At 42.5% G+C, this 20,676-nt stretch overlaps 1 protein-coding gene across 21 annotated transcripts in view; it reads right to left on the bottom strand.

Annotated features, from left to right (window-relative positions):
• ST3GAL3 (ST3 beta-galactoside alpha-2,3-sialyltransferase 3) overlaps positions 1–20,676 on the bottom strand; it is a 204,525-nt gene that overhangs the window by 87,158 nt on the left and 96,691 nt on the right. For 19 of the 21 annotated variants that reach the window (XM_011945663.1, XM_011945625.1, XM_011945719.1 and 16 more), the window contains one exon: positions 8,201–8,293. The exons of the other annotated variants lie outside the window; for them this stretch is intronic. In XM_011945663.1, coding sequence (XP_011801053.1) covers positions 8,201–8,293 — 93 coding nt within the window. The remainder of the gene's footprint in view (positions 1–8,200; positions 8,294–20,676) is intronic. 21 annotated transcript variants of the gene reach the window in all.

Below are 20,676 nucleotides of genomic sequence, written 5' to 3'. Positions count from 1 at the left end.
GCAGAGATCGCGCCACTGTACTCCAGCCTGAGCAACAGAAACTCTGTCTCTAAAAGAAACCAAAAACAACAAAAGCCTTCCTACAAAGACTGTGCAGGCTATGAAATAATAAAAAATATAAATATTGGTCTCTGCTCCTGGTCCGTACGTGAAGCTCCTAAAATCCTTACAGATAGGGGCACTAAGAGAATCTTTTGTTCTAATATCTAGTCTTTGACCCTAGTTTCTGACTCAGAGCTCTTAAGACCTTTGTAATTTCCTGACTGATAAGAGTACATCTGACAGAGAGCTGCTAAATTCCTTCAAATTTCCTGGGTGATGGGAACATCTTTTGTTCTCATGAGGTGACTTCTGGATAGCCTTATGTTGGGTGCTGGTTGGCAGGGGAACCAACTACGCAATTAGAGGGCTGGAACTTTCAGTCTCACCCTCTGACCTCTGGGGATGGGAAAGGGCTGAAGGTTGATGTCATCACCAGTGGTCAATGATGCAATGAATCATGCCTATGTAATCCTCCACAGGGTTTATAGAAACCTCCATAAAAACCCAAAAGGACAAAGTTCATAGAGCTTTCAGACTGCTGAACACATGGAGGTCCCCAGAGGGTGGTGAACCCCTTACCACATGCCATGCCCTATGCATCTCTTCCATCTGGCTGACCATCTGTATCCTTTGTGATATCCTTTATAATAAATGGATAAACAGTTTCCCTGAATTCTGTGAGCTGCTCTAGCAAACAGATCAAACCCAAGACGGGGTGGTCTTGGAATTCACAATTTATAGGTGGTTGGTGAGATGTATAGGTAACAACCTACTACTTGTGATTAGCATCTGAAGTGAGGTATAGTCCTGTTGAGCCGTCAACCTGTGGGATCTGACGCCATCTCCAGGTGGATAATGTCAGAACTGAATTGAATTATAGGACACACAGTAGGGTCTGCTGAAGAACTAACTGCTCCATGTGTGAGGAAAAACTGTGACACATCTGGTGTCAGAAGTGTGTTCAGTGGTGCATGAGAATAGAGATAAAAAACTGTTTTTTCTTCAGACAGGCCTAGATTTTGCTGGTGAATTCTATCAAACATTTCATGAAAAATATTACCAACTGCACACAAAATTTGTAGGAAGATGAAGAAATATTTTCCCGCTTATTCTGAAGCCAGCATTACTATATTACCAAAACTAAAGACATCACAAGAAAACTACAGACAAGTATCTTTCATAACCAAAGACATAAAAATCCTTGAAAAATTTTAGCAAATTGAATACAGCAATGTGTAAAAACGACAATACACCAAGACTAAATGAAGTTTATCCTACAAATGAAAGATTGGTTCAACATTCAAAATCAATTAATGAGAAAGAAATCAATGTAATTCATCATATTACTAGACTAAAAAAGAAAAGCCATATGATCTTCCCAAAATATGCAGAAAAAGCATTTGACAAAATTCAACTTCTATTCATGATAAACACTCTCAGGAAACTAGGAACAGAAGAGAACTTCCTCCACCTAAAAAAGGGTATCTATGAAAAACCTACAGCCAATACCATAATGGTAAAAGACTAGACGTTTTCCTCCTAAGACCGGGAACAGGCAAGGCTGTTCCCTCTCACCTCACCTATTTAATACTGTACCGAAGAATCTAGCCAGCGCAGTAAAGTAAGAAAAAGGAAATGAGACATACAGATTTAAAAGGAAGAAATAAAACTGTCTTTAGTAACAGATGACAAGACTGTCCATGTATGAATGATACTAGCACAAAGTCATAAATCAACAGAATAGACTAGGGAGTACAGAAGGAGACCTACACATATACGTTCAACTGATTTTCGACAAGCATGCCAAGGTAATTCAAAGGAGAAAGCAGAGTCTTTAACAAATGGTTGTGGAACAACTGAACATCCACGTGCAAAAAGTGAACATAAACTTTTTTTTTTTTTTTTTTTTGAGAGGAAGTCTTGCTTTGTCTGGAGTGCAGTGATGCAATCTCGGCTCATTGCAACCTCCAGCTCATTAAACCTCCAGGTTAATGCAAATCTTCTGCCTCAGCCTCCCGAGTAGATGGGACTACAGGCGCCCGCCACCACGCCTGGCTAATTTTTTGTATTTTTAGTAGAGATGGGTTTTCACCATGTCAGCCAGGATGGGCTCGATCTCCTGACCTCATGATCTGCCTGCCTCGGCCTGCCAAAGTTCTGGGATTACAGGCGTGAGCCACTGTGCCGGGCAACTCTAATCTTTTATATACACAAAAATTAACTCAAAATTCTGAAATAAAACAAGAGAAAGCTTTTTGACCTTAGACTGGAGAAAGATATCTCAGATGCAATACTGAAAGCACAATCCATAAAAGAAAATGTAGAAAATTAGACTTAACCAAGATTAGAAATTTCTGCTCTGTGAAAGACATTGTAAAGAGAATGGTAAGAGGCAGTAAGGTATCTGCAAATCACATATCTGACAAAGGGCTTCTGTCCAGAAGTTTAAAAAACTCTTATAGTTCAATAAGGTAAACAACCAATTAAAAAATGGCAACAAGCCAGGCGCAGTGGTTCACACCTGTAATCCCAGCACTTTGGGAGGTTCAGGCAGGCGGATCACGAGGTCAGGAGAAAGGAGACCATCCTGGATAACACGGTGAAACTCTGTCTCTACTAAAAATACAAAAAATCAGCCGGGTGTGGTGGCGGGCGCCTGTAGTCCCAGCTACTTGGGAGGCTGAGGCAAGAGAATAGTGTGAACCCGGGAGCTTGCAGCGAACTGCGATCATGTTACTGCACTCCAGCCTGGGCAACAGAGTGAGACTTCATCTCAAAAAAAAAAAAAAAAAAAAAAAAAAGGCAACAGACTAGGACAGTTCTATAAAGATAAAAGAATGGAAAATAAACACATGAAAAGATATTTATCATTGCCAGTCATTAGTAAACTGCAAATTTAAAACCATAATTTTAGATACTGAGATATCACTACAGACCTACTAGAATGGCTAAAATCAAAAAGACTGATGGCAAGGATGTAGAGCAACTGGAACTGTCATTCACTGCTGGTGGGAAAGCAAACAATACAATCACATTGGAAAATAGTTACCATGGGACCCAGCCATTCCATTCCTAGGTATTTACTCAAGAAAAAGGAACACATACATTCACACAAAAACCTGTACTAATGTTTATAGTAGCTTTATTTATAGTTACCAAGAACTGGAATTAACCCATATATATGTCTTTTGACCTCTGAGTAGGTAATCAGACTGTGTTAATCCATTTGATGGAATACTAATCAGCAGAAAAAGAACAAACAACTGATGCACATAGCACATGTATGAATCACAAATGTGTTACACTGAGTTAAAGATGCAAACTCAAAAGGCTTCATGCTATATGATTCCATTGATATGACATTCTGGAAACACTACAGTGGTTGCCAGGGGCTGGGGGTAAGGGGAGAGGTTAACTACAAAGGAGCAAAAAGGACTATTTTAGGATTGCTGGAAATGTACTATTGTCATGGTGGCTGCACAAAGTATGTATTCATAAAAATTTACAGAACTACACTAAAAGGGAAATTTTATTTGTAAATTAAACTTCAATAAACTTTAATTTGAAACAAAATTTATTTTATTTTATTTATTTTTTAGACGGGGTCTTACTCTGTTGCCCAGCCTAAAGTGCAGTGATGCGATCTCAGCTCACTGCAACCTCTGCCTCCCAGTTCAAGCAATTCTCCTGCCTCCGACTCCCGAGTAACTGTGATTACAGGTGTGTGTCACCCCACCCAGCTAATTTTTGTATTTTCAGTAGAGACAGGGTTTTGCCATGTTGACCAGGCTGGTCTCAAACTCCTGACCTCAAGTGACCCGCCTGTTTTGGCCTCCCAAAATGCTGAGATTACAGGCGTGAGCCACTGCACCAGGCCAATAATTTTAATTAACCTTCAATTAACCAACAATTTTAACCTTTAACCAATAATTTTAATTTAACCTTAATTTGAGTAAAATTATGATACAGTCATGCAATTGTATATTATGCATTCATTTTAAAAATGAAGTGGATCCATATATGCTGGTAATATAATAATCTCTAACCTATATTCTTAGGAGTAAAAAGGAAGGTACATGATATAGTTTGGATAATTGTCCTTACGCAAATCTCATATAGAAATGTAATCCCCAATGTTGGAGGTGGGGCCTGGTGGGACTGGATCATGGAGGTTGATTTCTCAAGAATGGTTTAGCACTGTTCCCGTGTGATAGTGAGTGAATTCTCACAATATCTGGTTGTTTAAAAGTGTGTGCTGTTAACTTGCTCTTGACATGCCTGCTCTCCATTTGCCTTCTGCCATGATTGTAAGCTTTCTAATGCCTCCCTAGAAAGTAAGCAGATGCCAGCACCATACTTCCTGTAAAGCCTGCAGAACTGTGAGCCAATTAAACCTCTTTCTTTATAATTTAGCCAGTCTCAGATATTTCGTTGTAGCAATGCAAGAATGGCCTAATACATAAAATTGGTACCAGGAGTAAGGTATTGTTAGAAAGATACCTGAAAATGTGGAAATGACTTCGGAACCGGGTAATGGATAGAGGCTGGAAGAGTTTGGAGGGCTCACAAGAAGACAGGAAGATGAGGGCAAGTTTGGAACTTCTTAGAGACAGGTTAAATGGTTGTAACCAAAATGTTGATAGGGATATGGACAATGAAATCTAGACCAACAAGGTCTCAGATGGAAATGAGGAACTCACTGGGAAATGCAGCAAAGGTCATAACATGCTATGCCTTAGCAAAGAGCTTGGTTGCACTGTGCCCTTTCCCAAGGGATCTGTGGAAGTTTGAACTTGAGAGTGATGATTGCGTATCTGGCAGAAGAAATTTCTAAGCAGCAAAGCATTCAAGATATGACTGGCTGCTCCTAACAGCTTACACTCAGACACGGGTGCAAGTAAATGACTTAAAGTTGGAATTTATATTGAAAAGGGAAGCAGAGCATAAAAATTGGGAAAATTTGCAGCCAAGTCACATGGCAAAGAAAGAAAAAGCTTTTTCAGAAGAGGAATTCAAGCAGGCTGTGGAATAACCACTTGCTAGAGACATTTGCGTAACTAAAAAAGAACTAAGTGCTAATATCTAAGATAACAGGGAAAAAGCCTCAAAGGCATTTTAGAGATTTTTGGGGTAGCCCCTTCCATCATAGTTCCTGAGGACCAGGAGACAAAAATGGTTTCATGGGTCAGGCCCAGGGCCTGGCCCCTATGCAACCTCAGGACACTGCTCCCCACATCCTGGCTGCTCCAGCTTTAGCCATGTCTCAAAAAGGGCAAGGTACAGCTCAGGCTGCCACTTTGGAGAATGCAAGCTGCAAGCTTTGACAGCTTCCATGTGGCGTTAAGAGTGCACAGACTGCAAGAATAGAGGATTCTTGGATGCTTCCACCTAGATTTCAGAGGATGTATGGAAAAGCCTGGCTGCCCAAGCAAAAGCCTGCTGCAGGAGTAGAGCCCTCACAGAGAACGTCTACTAGGGCAGTGTGGAGGGGAAATGTGGGATTGGAGCCCTCACACAGGGTCCCCACTGGGAAACTGCCTTGTGGAGCTGTGAGAAGGGGGCCACATCCTCTAGTCCCCAGAATGGTAGATCCACCAGCAGTTTACACCCTGCACCTGAAAAAGCCTCAGGTGCTCAATGCCAGCCCATGAGAGCAGCCGCAGGGACTGCACCCTGCAAAGCCACAGGGGCAGAGCTGCCCAAGATCTTGGGAGCCCACTTCTTGCACCAGTGTGCCCTGAATGTAGGACATGGAGTCAAAGGAGATCATTTTGGAGCTTTAAGATTTAATGATTACCTTGATGGGTTTCAAACTTGCATGGGGTGTACTACCCCTTTCTTGGAATGGCTGATTACCCCTTTTTGGAATGGGAATGTTTACCCAATGCCTATACCCCCATTGTATCTCAGAAGTAAGCAACTTGTTTTGATTTTACAGTATCATAGGTGAAAGGAACTCATTTCCAGATAAGAATTTAGGTTTGGGACTTATGACTTTAGAGTTAATGCTAGAATGAGTTAAGATTTTGCAGGGACCATTGAGAAGGGATGATTGTATGTTAACATGTGAGAAGGACATAAGATTTGTGGGGGCCAGGGACAGAATGATACAGTTTGAATATCTGTCCCTGCCCAAGTCTTACATTGCAAAGTAATCCCCAGCCAGGCTCAGTGGCTCAAACCTGTAATTCTAGCTCTTTGGGAGGCCAAAGTGGGCGGATCGCTTGAGTCCAGGAGTTTGAGACCAGCCTGGGCAACAGCGCAAAACCCCACCTCTACCAGAAATATAAAAATTAGCTAGGTGTGGTTGCATGTGCCTGGAGTCCCAACTACTTGGGAGGCTGAGGTGGGCTAATTGCTTGAGCCCGGAGGTCAAGGCTGCAGCGAGCCAAGATTGCACCAGTGCACTCCAGCCTGGGCAACAGAGCAAGACCCTGTCTCAAAAAAAAAAAAGGAAGGGAAAAAAATGTAATCTCCAGTGGGACCTGGTGGTAGGTGACTGGATCATGGGGGTGGTTTCTCATTAATGACTTAGAACCATCCTCCTGGTTCTGTACTTGTGATAGTGAGTGAATTCTTGTGAGATATGGTTGTTTAAAAGTGTGTAGCACTTCTTCTCTTTCACTCACTTGCTCCTGCTTTTGCCATATGACGTGCCTGCTCCCCCTTTGCTTTCTGGTATGATTTTAAGTTTCCCAGGGCCCTCCTAGAAGTGAAGCAGATGCCAGCACCATACTTCCTGTAAAGCCTAATGAACCATAAGCCAATTAAACCTCTTTTCTTTACAATTTACCCAGTCTCAGATATTTTTTCATAGACATGCAAGAACGGCCTAATACACAGCACAGAATACTAAATACAGTATGTTCTCATTGATGGTAATATTGGCTATCTCTGGAAGGGGCCTGGAGTGGCAGTATATATCCTTTTGTACTGTTGGAGGTTTTTTTTTGTTTCGTTTTGTTTTCCACATGCCTGTATTACTTTCAATTAGAAAAAGTAAAAGAAACCTATATACTGGTCAAGGAAAACTCACAGGTGTCTGGGCCAAGGGACTGGGTCATATAGGCTTGCAAAAACCTGTGTTAAGAATACAGAACACAAAGCCAGACACGGGGGCACTCAATAAATAGCTGGAGGAAGCAAAATATTTGGAATCAATTCAGAAGGCAGACCCTGGACAAAGAGATCTCTATCTGAGCACCAGATACTCAGTCAGCATAGCCCTTGCTTTACACAAGGAGCTAAGCTGAGACTGCTCACGTTCGAAAAGAAAGGGAGCACAAAAACCAAATATCCTGGAGTTACTTTGGGGCCAGCTGTTTCTCAGCATTCCTTTGCAAGCACATTGTGTGTCTTAACCTCAGCCTTCTAAGGGATGGGAGGCAAGTCCTTCCCCCAGTGAGCAGAGCCCACCCCTAGCACTCCTCTGGTGGTCCAAGTGCCCAGACAATACTAGGCAGCCTTTCCTCCAGCCCCTCCAAATCAGAAGGAACAAAATGACTCTGATAGTTTCACTGCACTCCAAAGACAATCTCAGCACTTCAGCTCCTTTTCCACACCAAGGCTTCAGAAAAGAAAACCAAAAAGGAGGATGGATCGGTAAACAAGATCCCTTAGCAGCATTTGGTAAAAGGAACTCCCTAGGTTATGCACAGATTCTGTCAGGTGCCAAAGAAGCCAGCAGCTCCAGAATGCAAAATGGACAGAGAAGGAAAGTGCTAAAACTCAAGACAGCCTCAGAAATTTCTCTTTGTTCCCTGCTTTATTTGGATATGCCTCCCTGAAGCCAGCTAGTTGGTCCCAGCTTCCAAAAAAGTTCGTTTGGCCACTGATACTAGGTCTAGGAGCTTCTGTGCTTGGCAGCCTTCTCTGGCTGCCTCTGGATACCTGGCTTGCATGGGGCAACCATGTAGGTTACCCTTCTGCAGAAACACGCTGTGCCACAAGGTGCAAGCTCCAGAGACAGGATGGGAATAAGGCAAAGCAAGGGCATGGAGTAGGACTGGAGTAGGAACCAACTTAAAGGTAGAGTTCTTTCCAGGAACCCATGGTTTCCAGAGCATAGGAGAACATGACTGGCTGTGAGACGCAGAGTTTCTGGCTCTTAGACTCCAGACCAGACTGTCTAGGCAGTGGAGGAAACAGAAGCACTTACCGGGGGAAGATGGCCGTCATCAAGGCTGAAGCATAGCCAGGCTTGCAAGCTCCCTCTGAAAAGTTTGCGTACTTGGTGGCTAATTCAGCAGGCCTATGGGAAGAGAAGGAAAGTTACAGCTTGCCAGGTACTGAGCACTGAGTGGGTTATTAATTCATAAGGAGCTGTAGGTATTTGAATCTTGAGTGAAGCTTCAGTCCTACAATCAGCACTTCAGGCATTTTTCCACATTAAGGCTTTAAGGGTAAAAACAAAACAAATCCCCAAACCCTAAAGGAATAGATAGATAAATAAGTCAGGCCCCTGGATAGTATCTGTAAAAGGAACTTACCTGGATTCTCACAGATTTCTTTTTAAGAGACAGGGTTTCATTGTGTTGCCCAGGCAGGTCTTGAACTCCTGAGTTCAAGCGATCCTCTCGCCTCGGCCTCCCAAAGTGTTGGGATTACAGGCATGGAGCTACCACGCCCAGCTCATACTCATAGATTCTTTGCAGGAAGCCTGATACCAAGGAAATGAGGAGCTCTATCAAGGCTCAAATACCCAGGGGAGTGGTGCTTGGCGTTCACAGGATAGAGATACTCAGGCTTTGATGGTCAGAGCCCCTGGCCTTTCCACCTTCCTTGTATGTTCCTACATGGCCAGCCTCATCTGCTTTTATTCTCTCCATTCATGCTATGATCCACCCAGTGGGAACCATTCCCCAGTAGTGGGAACTGTCCCGAACAGTGACCAAATACAGACATGATAAATGTATGTAATTGGGGTTATTGACGTAACCATTAGACTTTTAGTTGAGGATGCTTTCCTAGTCTCTCTGCCTGGAATGTTATTCCTTGTCCTTCTTCATCTGGCCAATAACTACTGGTCCTTCATGATTAAGCTTAAATATCAGCTTCACTGGGAGTGATTCTCTGACCCTCGGATTGGGCTAAGTGCCTCCTCTGTGCTTGTACAGTCACTCCCCCTGCCCCTCACATCATATACTTACCCCCAGCACTTGCTATTCTGTATTGTAATTTTTGGTAGTATGTCTCCCTTGACACACTGTAAACTCCTAAGGTCAGAGTCTGATTTAACCCTGCCTACCCTCTCCAGTGCCTTGCATAAATGGGCACAGAGAAGACCCGTATAACTTTCTTAAGGAGCAAAATGACTCTGACAGTCTCACTGCAGACAACGCAATCTCAGGAACCCACAAGGCCGAGACTGCTGCATATTTTTCAGAGGACTTGTGTTCTAATCCTGGCTTGTTGCTGTGTGACCACAATCATGCCACCTCACATCTTTGTGTTTCAATGTCCTTATGCATTCAATTTGGGTCTGGAGTCACTGCCCTGCCACCAAAATCTCTGCACCATTCAGTCTAGAGAAGATCACAACCAAAGAACAGGATATAGTCAGTGAATGGGTTCCGTGGGCTGGAGGCCCTGCATGCTGGGGCACCTGAGTGAGCCCTGGCTGGTTGTCAGTTCTGAGTCCCCACCTCCTCCACCCCCACCCTTGGGCCTGCTGCCAATACTCTGGTGCCCAGCTGCTCTACTGTGATGGGGCCCTGTGGCGAGCCTACCCTCCAGGCTGCCTTCTGCAGGGTCTGGGTGGGTGGGTGTGGGGTGGTGGTACAAGAAATGATGATGCTACTGCCTACTGTCATGTCTGATTCACCACAAACCCCTCGGGCCTAGCCCAGAGCCTTACACAGAGTAACTGCTCATTGAACATAGACAAACTCATCTGATCAACGCACAATTTCTTTTAGAAATCTACATTTTCAAGCATCCCCCACCAAGGAAATTCAAAGCCTAAAATGCAACCTGAAGGCTGAGTGACAAGCCAAGGAGTTGGGACTTTATGTGGTAGGCAAAAGAAAGCCAAAATTTTAACAAGAGCAAAACAATCTTTTCTTATGTAAACAACTGTATTTTTGAAATGAAATATAAACCTCGGTGCAATTACGGAACTGATTAGAAGCTTTTTGACTAGGCACAGTGAGGAAAACGTTCTAGATGTTTTCAATCAGCTCTCTCAACAACTCTGTGAGTTGGTGCTATGAATTAATTTGCACACGAGGCCTAGAAAGATGAAGAGACTAATCCAAGATCATATAATGGTAGACACTGGATTAGAACCCAAGGTCTCTAACACCAGTGCAGGAACTCTTAACAGGGCACTGCCACCAACACGGACACAGAGGAAGGCACAGGACAGCACAGGAGTGGTCACACAGTTGGAAACGGGGTGGAGAAGACAGTCCAGAAGGTCTCACAGAGCTCTGGTCCGCGGCAGTGAGGCATTTTGAGTCTCTTCATGTCCTGTCTCCCAATCTCCCACCATCTGCTTGCCTGCCTCGTGCTGTGAGTTCCTGTGGTCTTTCTGAATTCTAGAAGGTTTCATAAACAGCAGAAAGATGGACAGCAGGTGCCCTTCTTAATACAGTGCAGTGCAGAAATAAATGCACAACGGACAAACCTTTGGCCACCTTTTTTCTCTCTAGTTTACCCCCTCAACTTTTGACAAGGTGCTTAAAGAAGAAGGGCTGTGGGACAGTCCAGGAGGCACAGGATCACGTCATCTACAATGGAGAGGGAGCTGGAGCCCAGCAGGCAAGGCAGGAGATACTGCTGCCTCCACGGCAGTGCAAGGCAGTTCAATATCAAGGATGATGGGCTCCAAATGAACCCCTCATTTAGAAAGCGACAGTAACTCCTAAAACATACAACTTTGGGTACAGTGGGTCATGTCAAGTTATTACCAAATTAAAATGCCTTAGAAATGGCCTCCTGACTATCTCAGTGAGAGAAGAATAGGGGGAGTGTTGGGGATTCTGAGTCATCCAGCAGGCTGGGACCTCTAGGGCAGTTAGCGGTCAAAACCACCAAGATTAACGGTCGCCAACTCCCTGGGGCCAGAATAGTTAGTCTCTCTAAGGCACTCACACTCCAAATGCCAGCAGGCCCCCACAGATGTCTGATCAAATCACTCAGCCCTTGTTCTTCTCCTACTCTGCAGCTGGCCTTTCATTTTGGGAGATTTAGCATTAAACCCAGTAAGAGCACCCATTGTCCTGCAAATGTGACTACCAAGCCCCTGGGGTGAAGAGTGTCACCACTGCACTCACAAGAGGAAATCCAGATGGACAGGCTGGAGTACCAAAGAAGGAACCAGACGCTTCCACTCTCCTGCTTCACTCAGGAGGACCGAATTTAAGGAATCAGGCCAAGCAATGGGTCATAAATGGGAAGAGCATCAAATCTGGAATCAGAAACTTTCACAGAGGACACTGACAAGCAAGTGATGGAATATCTGATTTTCAGCTTCCCCATGTGCAGTGGAAACCACGTAATTCCAAGAATCGCTCCAAGGGAGCACATTTGGAGGGGATGGCCATCCTCTGGGGCGTCACACACACGCTGTGTGAGACGTGTGGCTGCCATGAGTGCCTGGCTCGGGTTCAGATCCAATCACAGGGAGAGTCACCACCACATGATATCCAGTGGGAGGGTGCCCTGGCTGACGTGTGTCTGAAGGATCAGCATTTGGGAGGCGAAGAGTAGCACTGCAGGAGGCTGAAAGAGCAGGAGAGTGTGATGCTGCGGTGAACGAAGTATCACAGGAAGGACGCAGAGACCAACTGCCTCACACACTGTGCAGGTCCAGTAAGGTGTGGCCACAGGACTAACTGCTGGATTTGGCAACAGGGAGGTCACCACCAACCTCAACAATAGCCATTCCACTGGAATGTGGAGGTGAAACTCGTTTCACTGAGTTTAAGAAAAAACAGGAGGAGAGAAACTGAAGTCATGAAACACAGACTATTTTTAGGAGTTCTGTTACAAAGGAACAAAGAAATGGGGCAATAGCTGGAGCGGGGAAGCAGGGTAAATTGTTTTTTGAGGTTAGGAAATATTTTCCTAAGTTTAGAAGCTGGTTAGAATAAAAGAAAAACTCACGATGCAGTAGAGATAGGACAGTTGTAGGGAGAATGTTTCTTTTTGTTGTCTGTTTGTTTTCTGAGATGGAGTCTCACTCTGTCGCCCAGGCTGGAGTGCGGTGGTGCAATCTCGGCTCACTGCAACCTCTACCTCCCAGGTTCAAGGGATTCTCCTGGCTCAGCCTCCTGAGTAGCTGGGGTTACAGGTGCCTGCCACCACGCCTGGCTAATTTTTGTATTTTTTGTAGAGACAAGGTTTCACCATGTTGGTCAGGTTGGGGGAGAATGTCTTTGAGAAGGCGGAGGGGAAAAGGATCTAGCACAAAAATGGAAGGGCTGGCCTTAGCTCTGCTCCCTTAGCCCACCTTGGCCAGGGATGCCTATTATCTAAGCACCACTTCCCTTGCGAACTTTCCATGATGCTTCCCTTCCCAGGTAGAATAAACTCATCCCCCTGTGGACCTGAGCTACCTGGGACAGACCTTCATCTTCGCTTGCTCACTTATTCCCCTACTCTCCTACTGCCTTCCCCTTTCTGCCTCTCATTTGTACCTGCAACAAATATTTAGAGACAATGAAGACCCTCTGCTTGGATTTTTATCCTGGCTCTCTTAATAGCTGTGTGATTTGGGGCATGTCTTTTAAATTGTTTTGTGCCCTTAATTTCCACATCTTTAAAACTGGGATTACACTAGTACTTATTTTATAAAATTTCTTGTAACAGTTACACTGAGAAAGAAGGGCTGGCACTGAGTATGGTGGCTGACCCCTTGTTGGTGCTCAGTACATGCTAACTAACTGGCCTGGGATTAAGGATACAATGATGACTAGGACATAGTTAAGGCCTAGCATTCCACTTCATTACACTGAAGAGTAATTGTCCATTTAAATATCTTTCTCTCATAGAATATGATCATTTAGCATAGCATGTATGGCACAGAGTATACAAGTACCCAATAAAATGCTGGACTGAAATCAGTTGGTTACCTTGCCTTGGAAGGTTAATCAACAGGAAGTGTAAGGGGGAAGCAGGGTGATGGCCAGAGAAACTGGGAAAGGGTCACTGATGGTTATTCCTGAGGACTCTACAGATCAGTGATGGACATAGTGTAACCAACAGTCTAGTTTCTAGAATCATCACAGAGAGGACTGGACTCAGATCAGCCCCTACCATGCCCGCTCCCTCAATTCATGTGCTAATTTAGTTTAAAGCACTCGTTATGAGAAAAGAAGACCATGTATGCAGTACTTAGCACACTGCCTAACAACCCAGCGGCTTAATCAAAGCCCGTGTGACCATGCTAGGGGGACATGTGTGCAGATGAGCCTCTCCGCACAGAGCTCGCTCCATCCACAGAGGAGGGAATTCTTCAATTCCATCTTCTGCCTTCCTCATGAGGATGCCTTTCTCCAAGTACTTGAGAGTTGTTTCTGGGATAATGACATGATGAGGGAAATGGCAGAAGCAGCTTTGCCTAGCTTGAGTAATCCTATTCTGTCATTAAATATTTTCACTTTAATTTTTTTTTTTTTTTTGAAATAGCCTTTACTGCCATAGATCCTCTCAAGCCCCAAGATAGAAATGCTTCTCCTTAAGGACAACTTCTTTTTTTTTTTTTTTTTTTTTTTTCTGAGGCGGAGTCTCGCTCTGTCACCCAGGCTGGAGTGCAGTGGCCGGATCTCGGCTCACTGCAAACTCCGCTTCCCGGGTTCACGCCATTCTCCTGCCTCAGCCTCCCGAGTAGCTGGGACTACAGGCGCCCGCCACCTCATCCGGCTAGTTTTTTGTATTTTTAGTAGAGACGGGGTTTCACTGTGTTAGCCAGGATGGTCTCGATCTCCTGACCTCGTGATCCGCCCGTCTCGGCCTCCCAAAGTGCTGGGATTACAGGCTTGAGCCACCACGCCTGGCCCTTAAGGACAACTTCTATCTCCTCTGACTGTCGCCTGTCTGACCTGTTACTCCAGGTCTGCTGGGTCTTTTTGCATTGTCACCAGTTTCTTCATCTACCCACATATGGGCTGTGCCAATCCATTCTACCCCTGACATCACTGACTCTTTGTTCTTTGTGACCTCCAATGTAGACTCGGGTTTCTCTACAGCTTTTGCCCCATGTACAGCCATCTGTGATAAATGCTGAAGCACTGTCAAATGTCTTCTATCACTTTAAGAAAAAAGGGACTGCTTGATCTAAGTCATCTGAAACTTGTGGTATTTCTCAGTTCCGGAGGCCCTGCCTTTCTGCTCTTGCTGCTAGGCACTGCAATACCTTTTCATCAAACCAGGCCACATTCCTATTTGATCAGTGATTCTCAAGCTGACATTACTCCAGGTTACATTTGTCTTCAGGGCCTTGTAATTTACTTCATCTTAGCTGGAGGGATGCTCCCCACTAAGTTCTCCAAGTGCTTCAACAGACAATTCTCACGGAAGCACTCCACCAGAGATCTGCTGTGACTCTCCAATTCAATTTTGCTTCCACACTTCATTTCCTTAAAAATAAAAACACATCCTCTTTCTGGGTGGTAGTGAAAAACACAAGGGAAGTAACATTCACTGAGCACAAACCAGGTACCAGACAGGGGATCTAATGATCTAATTTAGCTTTACAATAATCCTCTAAAAAATAGTACCTCCCTTAGACCCAGGCATGTGGGGCTGAAGGAGTCCAGGAGAAGCCATGGTTGGAAGATGCACTGTTCTGTTTACACTACAAAATGTCAAATGATACATTTAACATGACCAGAAAACATTACCATTCACATTTTCCCTGCACTCTCTGACACTGGTGTGTGTGGTCATCACCAACAAAGCAGTCCCATCTTTGAGAAAGTCACTGGAAGAGAGTACTCTCGGGCCTCAGGAAGGATAGTGCAGCCTCATGAAATGATGTATCCAGCATGAGCTGAACTGTACTGGAGAACTGAAGGAAGAAGATCACCGTTTCCACAGAACAGTTTCCAAAAAGCCATGGCATTGAGTACTAATAATACAGATACTTGTTTTTTGTGGCAGGAGATATGAAACTTTCCAGCAATGATGTATTTGACAATAGAAAACGCAAAGAGATGGTTCCTGAACCTGAGTAGAAAAAGGTGGTGGTGTCTGGGTACCCAAAAGAATTTTCATATGCACTGATTGGATAACAAACAAATATATAAGCATCTCTTCTCTACCCACTGTTCTAAATCCTTAGTAAGTCATTATACCATACATGGACCTATCAACTGGTTTACGCAGGCAGAGGCCTTGCAAAACATATTTGGCCAGGGCCCTGTCTACCTTTGGAGCAGTCCTACTCTAAGGTAAGTATTATTTTCATTTTTGGCAAGAGAAAACTGACTCCAAAACTCTATCATGTTCTTACCAAAGCCCCAACTTTCTTTGATGTAAAGCGTAATCAGCTTAAGGTAAGAAGATTGGAGTTTAAGTCACTTACTAGGTATGCAACCTCAGGTAAGACACAACCGGTTTTCTTAACTCTTAAAATAGCTATAGTAATGTACATTTTATAGGGCTGATGGAAAAAAAAATTAGCTGGACGTGGTGGCAGGCGCCTGTAGTCCTAGCTACTTGGGAGGCTGAGGCAGGAGAATGATGTGAACCTGGGAGGCGGAGCTTGCAGTGAGCTGAGGTCGCGCCACTGCACTCCAGCCTGGGTGACAGAGCAAGACTCCGTCTCAAAAAAAAAAAATTATCTTTGGGTATAAGTACAACCACTGTTATATACAACATATGGAGGAGACAGACAATTAAAGTGGTCTCAGGAATTAAGGCGGGTATCTTGAGGAGGTACTATCAAGAAAAGAGAGAAAGTAGAAGGACATTCTCAGCCGAGGGTACAACATGTGCAAGGGTTCAAAGCAGAAAGAGAGCCTGGCACATATCAGAAACTGCAAATATATTAGTACTGACAGAACAAAGCCTGTGAGACCACAGCATAGTCTTGCTGCTAGGACAAGGAGTCTTGACTTGCTGATGGAGGCAATGGGGAGCCACTGAAGGATTTTTATGCAGATGAATGACATGCACTAGTCCAAGAGAGAAATGAGGAGACCTGGTTGAAGGAGTAACAGTGGATACAGACAGGAAGAATATTCGTAAGTTATATTTGGGGAGCAAAATAATAGAGTGGAGGAATGTAACCAACAATTATTCAGCAGTATCAGGAGTTTTGTTTTTGTTTTAATTTACTTTTATTTACATTATTGTTAATCCTTAAACAGTCCTATACGATAGGCATTATTCTTCCCATTTTATGAACAAAGAAATAAAAAAATTCAACTAGGAAGTGGTAGGAGGAAGATTTGAATATAGACCGTTCTGATTTCAAAGCCCTCGGATGTTGGTTATAGCTGTTTTCTAAAATATACTTTTTATATTTCCTGATTTCAAAGCCCTTAGTGGTGTTTTTTGTTTTTTTTTTTTAACAGACATTTCTTTTTAGTGCTGAATAGTAGTCCATTGTCTAGATGTGCCACAGTTTGAGGACACCCTGATGCTTCCAGTTACTGGAAATTATGAATAAAGCTGCTATAAATATTCATGTATGGTTTTTGTGTAGACGTAAGTTTTCAGTTCCACTGGATAAACACTTAGGAGGGTGACTGCTAGAACATATGGTCATATTATGCTTCACTTCGTAAGCTGCTGCCAAACTGTGCTCCAAAGTGGCCAAACCATTATGCATTTCCACCAGCAGTGAATGAGAGTTCCTACTGCTCCACATCTTTGTCAGCATTTGAGACTGTCAGGTTTTTGTTTTGTTTTGTTTTGAGTCATTCTAATAGGTGTGATAGTATTTCACTGTTGTTTTAATTTGCATTTCCTTAATGACATATAACGCAAGCATCTTTCATATGCTTATTTTCCATCTGCGTATCTTTTTTGACCATCTGGAAAGGGTGTCTTTTTGGTTCTTTTGCCCATTTTTTAAATTGGGTTGGTTGTTTTCTTAATGTTGAGTTTTAAGAATTCTTTGTATATTCTGAATACAAGCCCTTAATCAGGTATGCATTTGCAATTTTTTCCCCAGTTTGTGGCTTGTTTTTTCATTCACTTAACAGTGAACTTCACAGAGTACAAGTTTCAGAGTTTAATAAAATCAACTTATTGATTTTTCTTTCCTGAATTATGCTTTTGGTTTTGTATCTAAAAACTCATTACCAAACCCAAAGTCACATAAATTTTCTATGTTACCTTCCAGAAGTTTATTATAGTTTCAGGTTTTACATTTAGTCTATTTAGGTTCCATTTTGAGTTAATTTTTGTGAAAGGTACAAGGTGAATGATTAATTTGTACATACAGATATCTAATTATTCCAGTATCATTTGTTTAAAAAATTATCCTTTTTCCACTGAATTGCCTTTGCTCCTTTGTCTGAGATCAACAGACTATATTTGTGTGGGTCAATTTATGGGATCTCTATCCCATTCTATTGATCTATTTGTCCATTCTTTTGCCAATACCATGCTATCTTGATTGTATCTTGATAGCTTTATTGTAGGTCTGGAGTCAGGTACTATCAATCCTCCAACTTTCTTCTTCATCGTCAGTAGATTCTGGGTCTTCTGCCTTTCCACATAAACTTTAACATAAGTTTGTTGATATTCATAAAATTACTTGCTGCAATTTTGATTCTGATTACGTCGAATGTATAGATCAAGTAGAGAACTGACATCTTAATAATACTGAGGCTGGGCACAGTGGCTCACACCTGTAATCTTAGCACTTTGGAAGGCCAAAGCAGGAGGACTGCTTGATCCCAGGAGTTTGACACCAGCCCCAGCAACAGAGCAAGACCCTCACTCTACAAAATAAAAATAAATAAATAATAAATAAATTAGCTGGGTGTGGTAGCGCATGCCTGTAGTCCCAGCTACTTGAGAGGCTGAGGTAGGAGGACCACTTGAGCCTGGGAGGTCAAGGCAGCAGTGAGCCATGGTTGCACTGCTACACTCCAGTCTGGGCAACCCTGTTTCCAAAAAACCCCAAAACCCAATACTGAGTCCTTCTATCAAAATGTGGAATATCCATTTATCTAGATTTATGTGATGTCTTTCATTAGAGTTTTGTAGTTTTCCTCATTCATATATGAATCTGTGCACAAACACATTCACACATATTTCCTCAGATTTATCCCTAAGTATTTCCTTTTTTTGGCACTAATGTAAACAACACCGTGTTTTAAGTTTTAAATTCCAACTGCTTCTTGCTGGTATACAGAAAAGCAACTGCCTTTTGTATGTTAACGTCACAGCCTGAAAACTTGCCTTAACTGCTTATTAGTTCCAGAATGTTTTTGCCAATCTTTGGGATTTTCTACATAGACAATCATGTCATCTGTGAACACAGTCAGTTTTATTTCTTCCTTCCCAATCTGTATGCCTTTTATTTCCTTTTCTTGTCTTACTGTGTTAGTGAAGACTTTAGTATAATGTTGAACAGGAGTGGTGCGGGGGGGACATCCTTGGTTTTTTCTCAATCTTAGGGGAAAAGAATCCAGTTTCTCATCATTAAGCAAGATGGTAGCTATAGGTTTTTTGATCAAATTGAAGAAGTTCCCCTCTACTCATAGTCTGCTGATAATTTTTTAAAAATCATGAATAGGTATTGGATTCTATCAAATGGTTTTTTTACATCTATGGATATATGATTTTTCTTCTTTAGCCTGTTGATGTCACAGAATGTGCATTAATTGATTTTTGAAAGCTGAACCAGCCTTGCATACCCGGAATAAATCCCACTTGGCTGCAACATGTAATTCTTTTTATACATTGCTGAATTCAATTCGCTAATAATTTTGTTGAGGATTTCTGGAGCATGTTCATCAGAGATATTGGTCTGTAATTTTCCTTTCTCACAGTATCTTTATTTGGGTAATAGGGTAATGTCTAGGGTAATGTTGGACGCATAGAATGAGTTAGAAAACGTTCTTACTGCTTTGATTTTCTGGAAGACATTGTACAGAACTGGTACAATTTGGTATCATTTTTTCCCTTAAATTTTGATAGAATCCACCAGTGAAACCATCTGAGACTGTTGTTTCTGTTTTGGAAAGTTATTAATTAGTGATTTAATTTCTTTAGTAGATATAGATTTATTCAGATTGTCTATTTCTCCCTGTGTCAGTTTTGGTGGTTTCTGTCTTTTAAGGAATCAGTCCATTTCATCTAAGTTACCAGATCTTTGAGTACAGAGTTGTTCACAATGTTCTTTTATTATCCTTTTTCTTTTGTTTTGAGACAGGGTCTCACTGTCGCCCAGGCTGGAGTGCAGTGGTATGATCACAGCTCACTGCAGCCTTGACCTCTCAGGCTCAAGTGATACTCCCATCTCAACCTACTAAGTAACTGGGATTACAGGTACAACCGGCTGACTTTGTTTTTTTGAAGAGACAAGGTCTCCCTACGTTGCCCAGGCTGGTCTTAAGTTCCTGGGCTCAAGCGATCCTCCTGCCTCAGCCTTCCAAAGTGCTAGGACTACAGGGTGAACCATCTCACCCAGTCCATTATTTTTTTAATATCTATGGATTAGTAGTGATGATCCTATGTTCACTTCTCATATTAGTAATTTATATCTTCTCTTTCTCTCTTTTTGGCTAGAGGTTTATCAATTTTATAAATATTTGCAAAGAACCAGCTTTTGTTTTGTTGATTTTCTCTGTTGATTTCTACTCTGTACTTCTACTATAGCCTCCTAAGTACCCTCTCCCTTTCCATTCTTGCCCCTCTCTAATCAAATTACCTTCTTGCGGCCAAAGACATCTTCCTAGGGGTCAAAACTGATTATGTCACTACTCATCTGCTTAAAACTCTTCAAGGCATCTTTTGCCCTTGAGATGAAGCCCAAATTTCTCCTTGTTATCTCTGAAGCCCCACATAATTTGGTCTCTGCCCATTCCTCCAGACTTCTCAAGTTCCACCCTCAGGTCTCCTGGAGTTTGGCAGCATAGAAAAGACAAATATTACATCTTTACACATATATTTATTTCAATTATAGATAAGGACAAGATAAATTAGTCAATATAATGTATAGGAAGTTCTTCAATTGGCTGAGATTTTAAAAGACCATTAAGAAAAACTAGAGAAAAAATTGGTAACCAAAAACTAATATAAAATGGATTTCTGAAAATAGTGTCTAGAGATCTATAGCCCATAATGAAAGTTTGAAAAAATTACAGAAACATCCAAACATATTTTTTCATTGTAAGGGTGTAATAAAAACAATATTTTGAATCAAAAGAAAAGAAAGCAGCTGCAATTGCACTACCCTAACATAACTATTATGATATTCTGCAGTAGTTGTTATATTATATTCAGATATGATTATAGTGACAAGCCTGAGGTCACTTTATGGTTCTTGACCCTGGCGCATTAGAATCGTCTGAAAGAATGTTCAAACATAAAGGTACCTGAGCCCCAATTCCTGATCAACTAAATCAGAATCTCTGGGTAGTGAGGTCTTAGTTATGAATCATCACACATAGACATACTCCTTTGTACAGACAGATTTATTCCTGGTATCAATTACCTAGGGAAGTG

The sequence above is a fragment of the Colobus angolensis genome, unplaced genomic scaffold, assembly GCF_000951035.1.
Source record: "Colobus angolensis palliatus isolate OR3802 unplaced genomic scaffold, Cang.pa_1.0 Scaffold106, whole genome shotgun sequence".
NCBI lineage: Eukaryota > Metazoa > Chordata > Mammalia > Primates > Cercopithecidae > Colobus > Colobus angolensis.
Note: the sequence above shows the minus strand (reverse complement) of the source record. Positions and strands in the feature narration are given on the sequence as shown.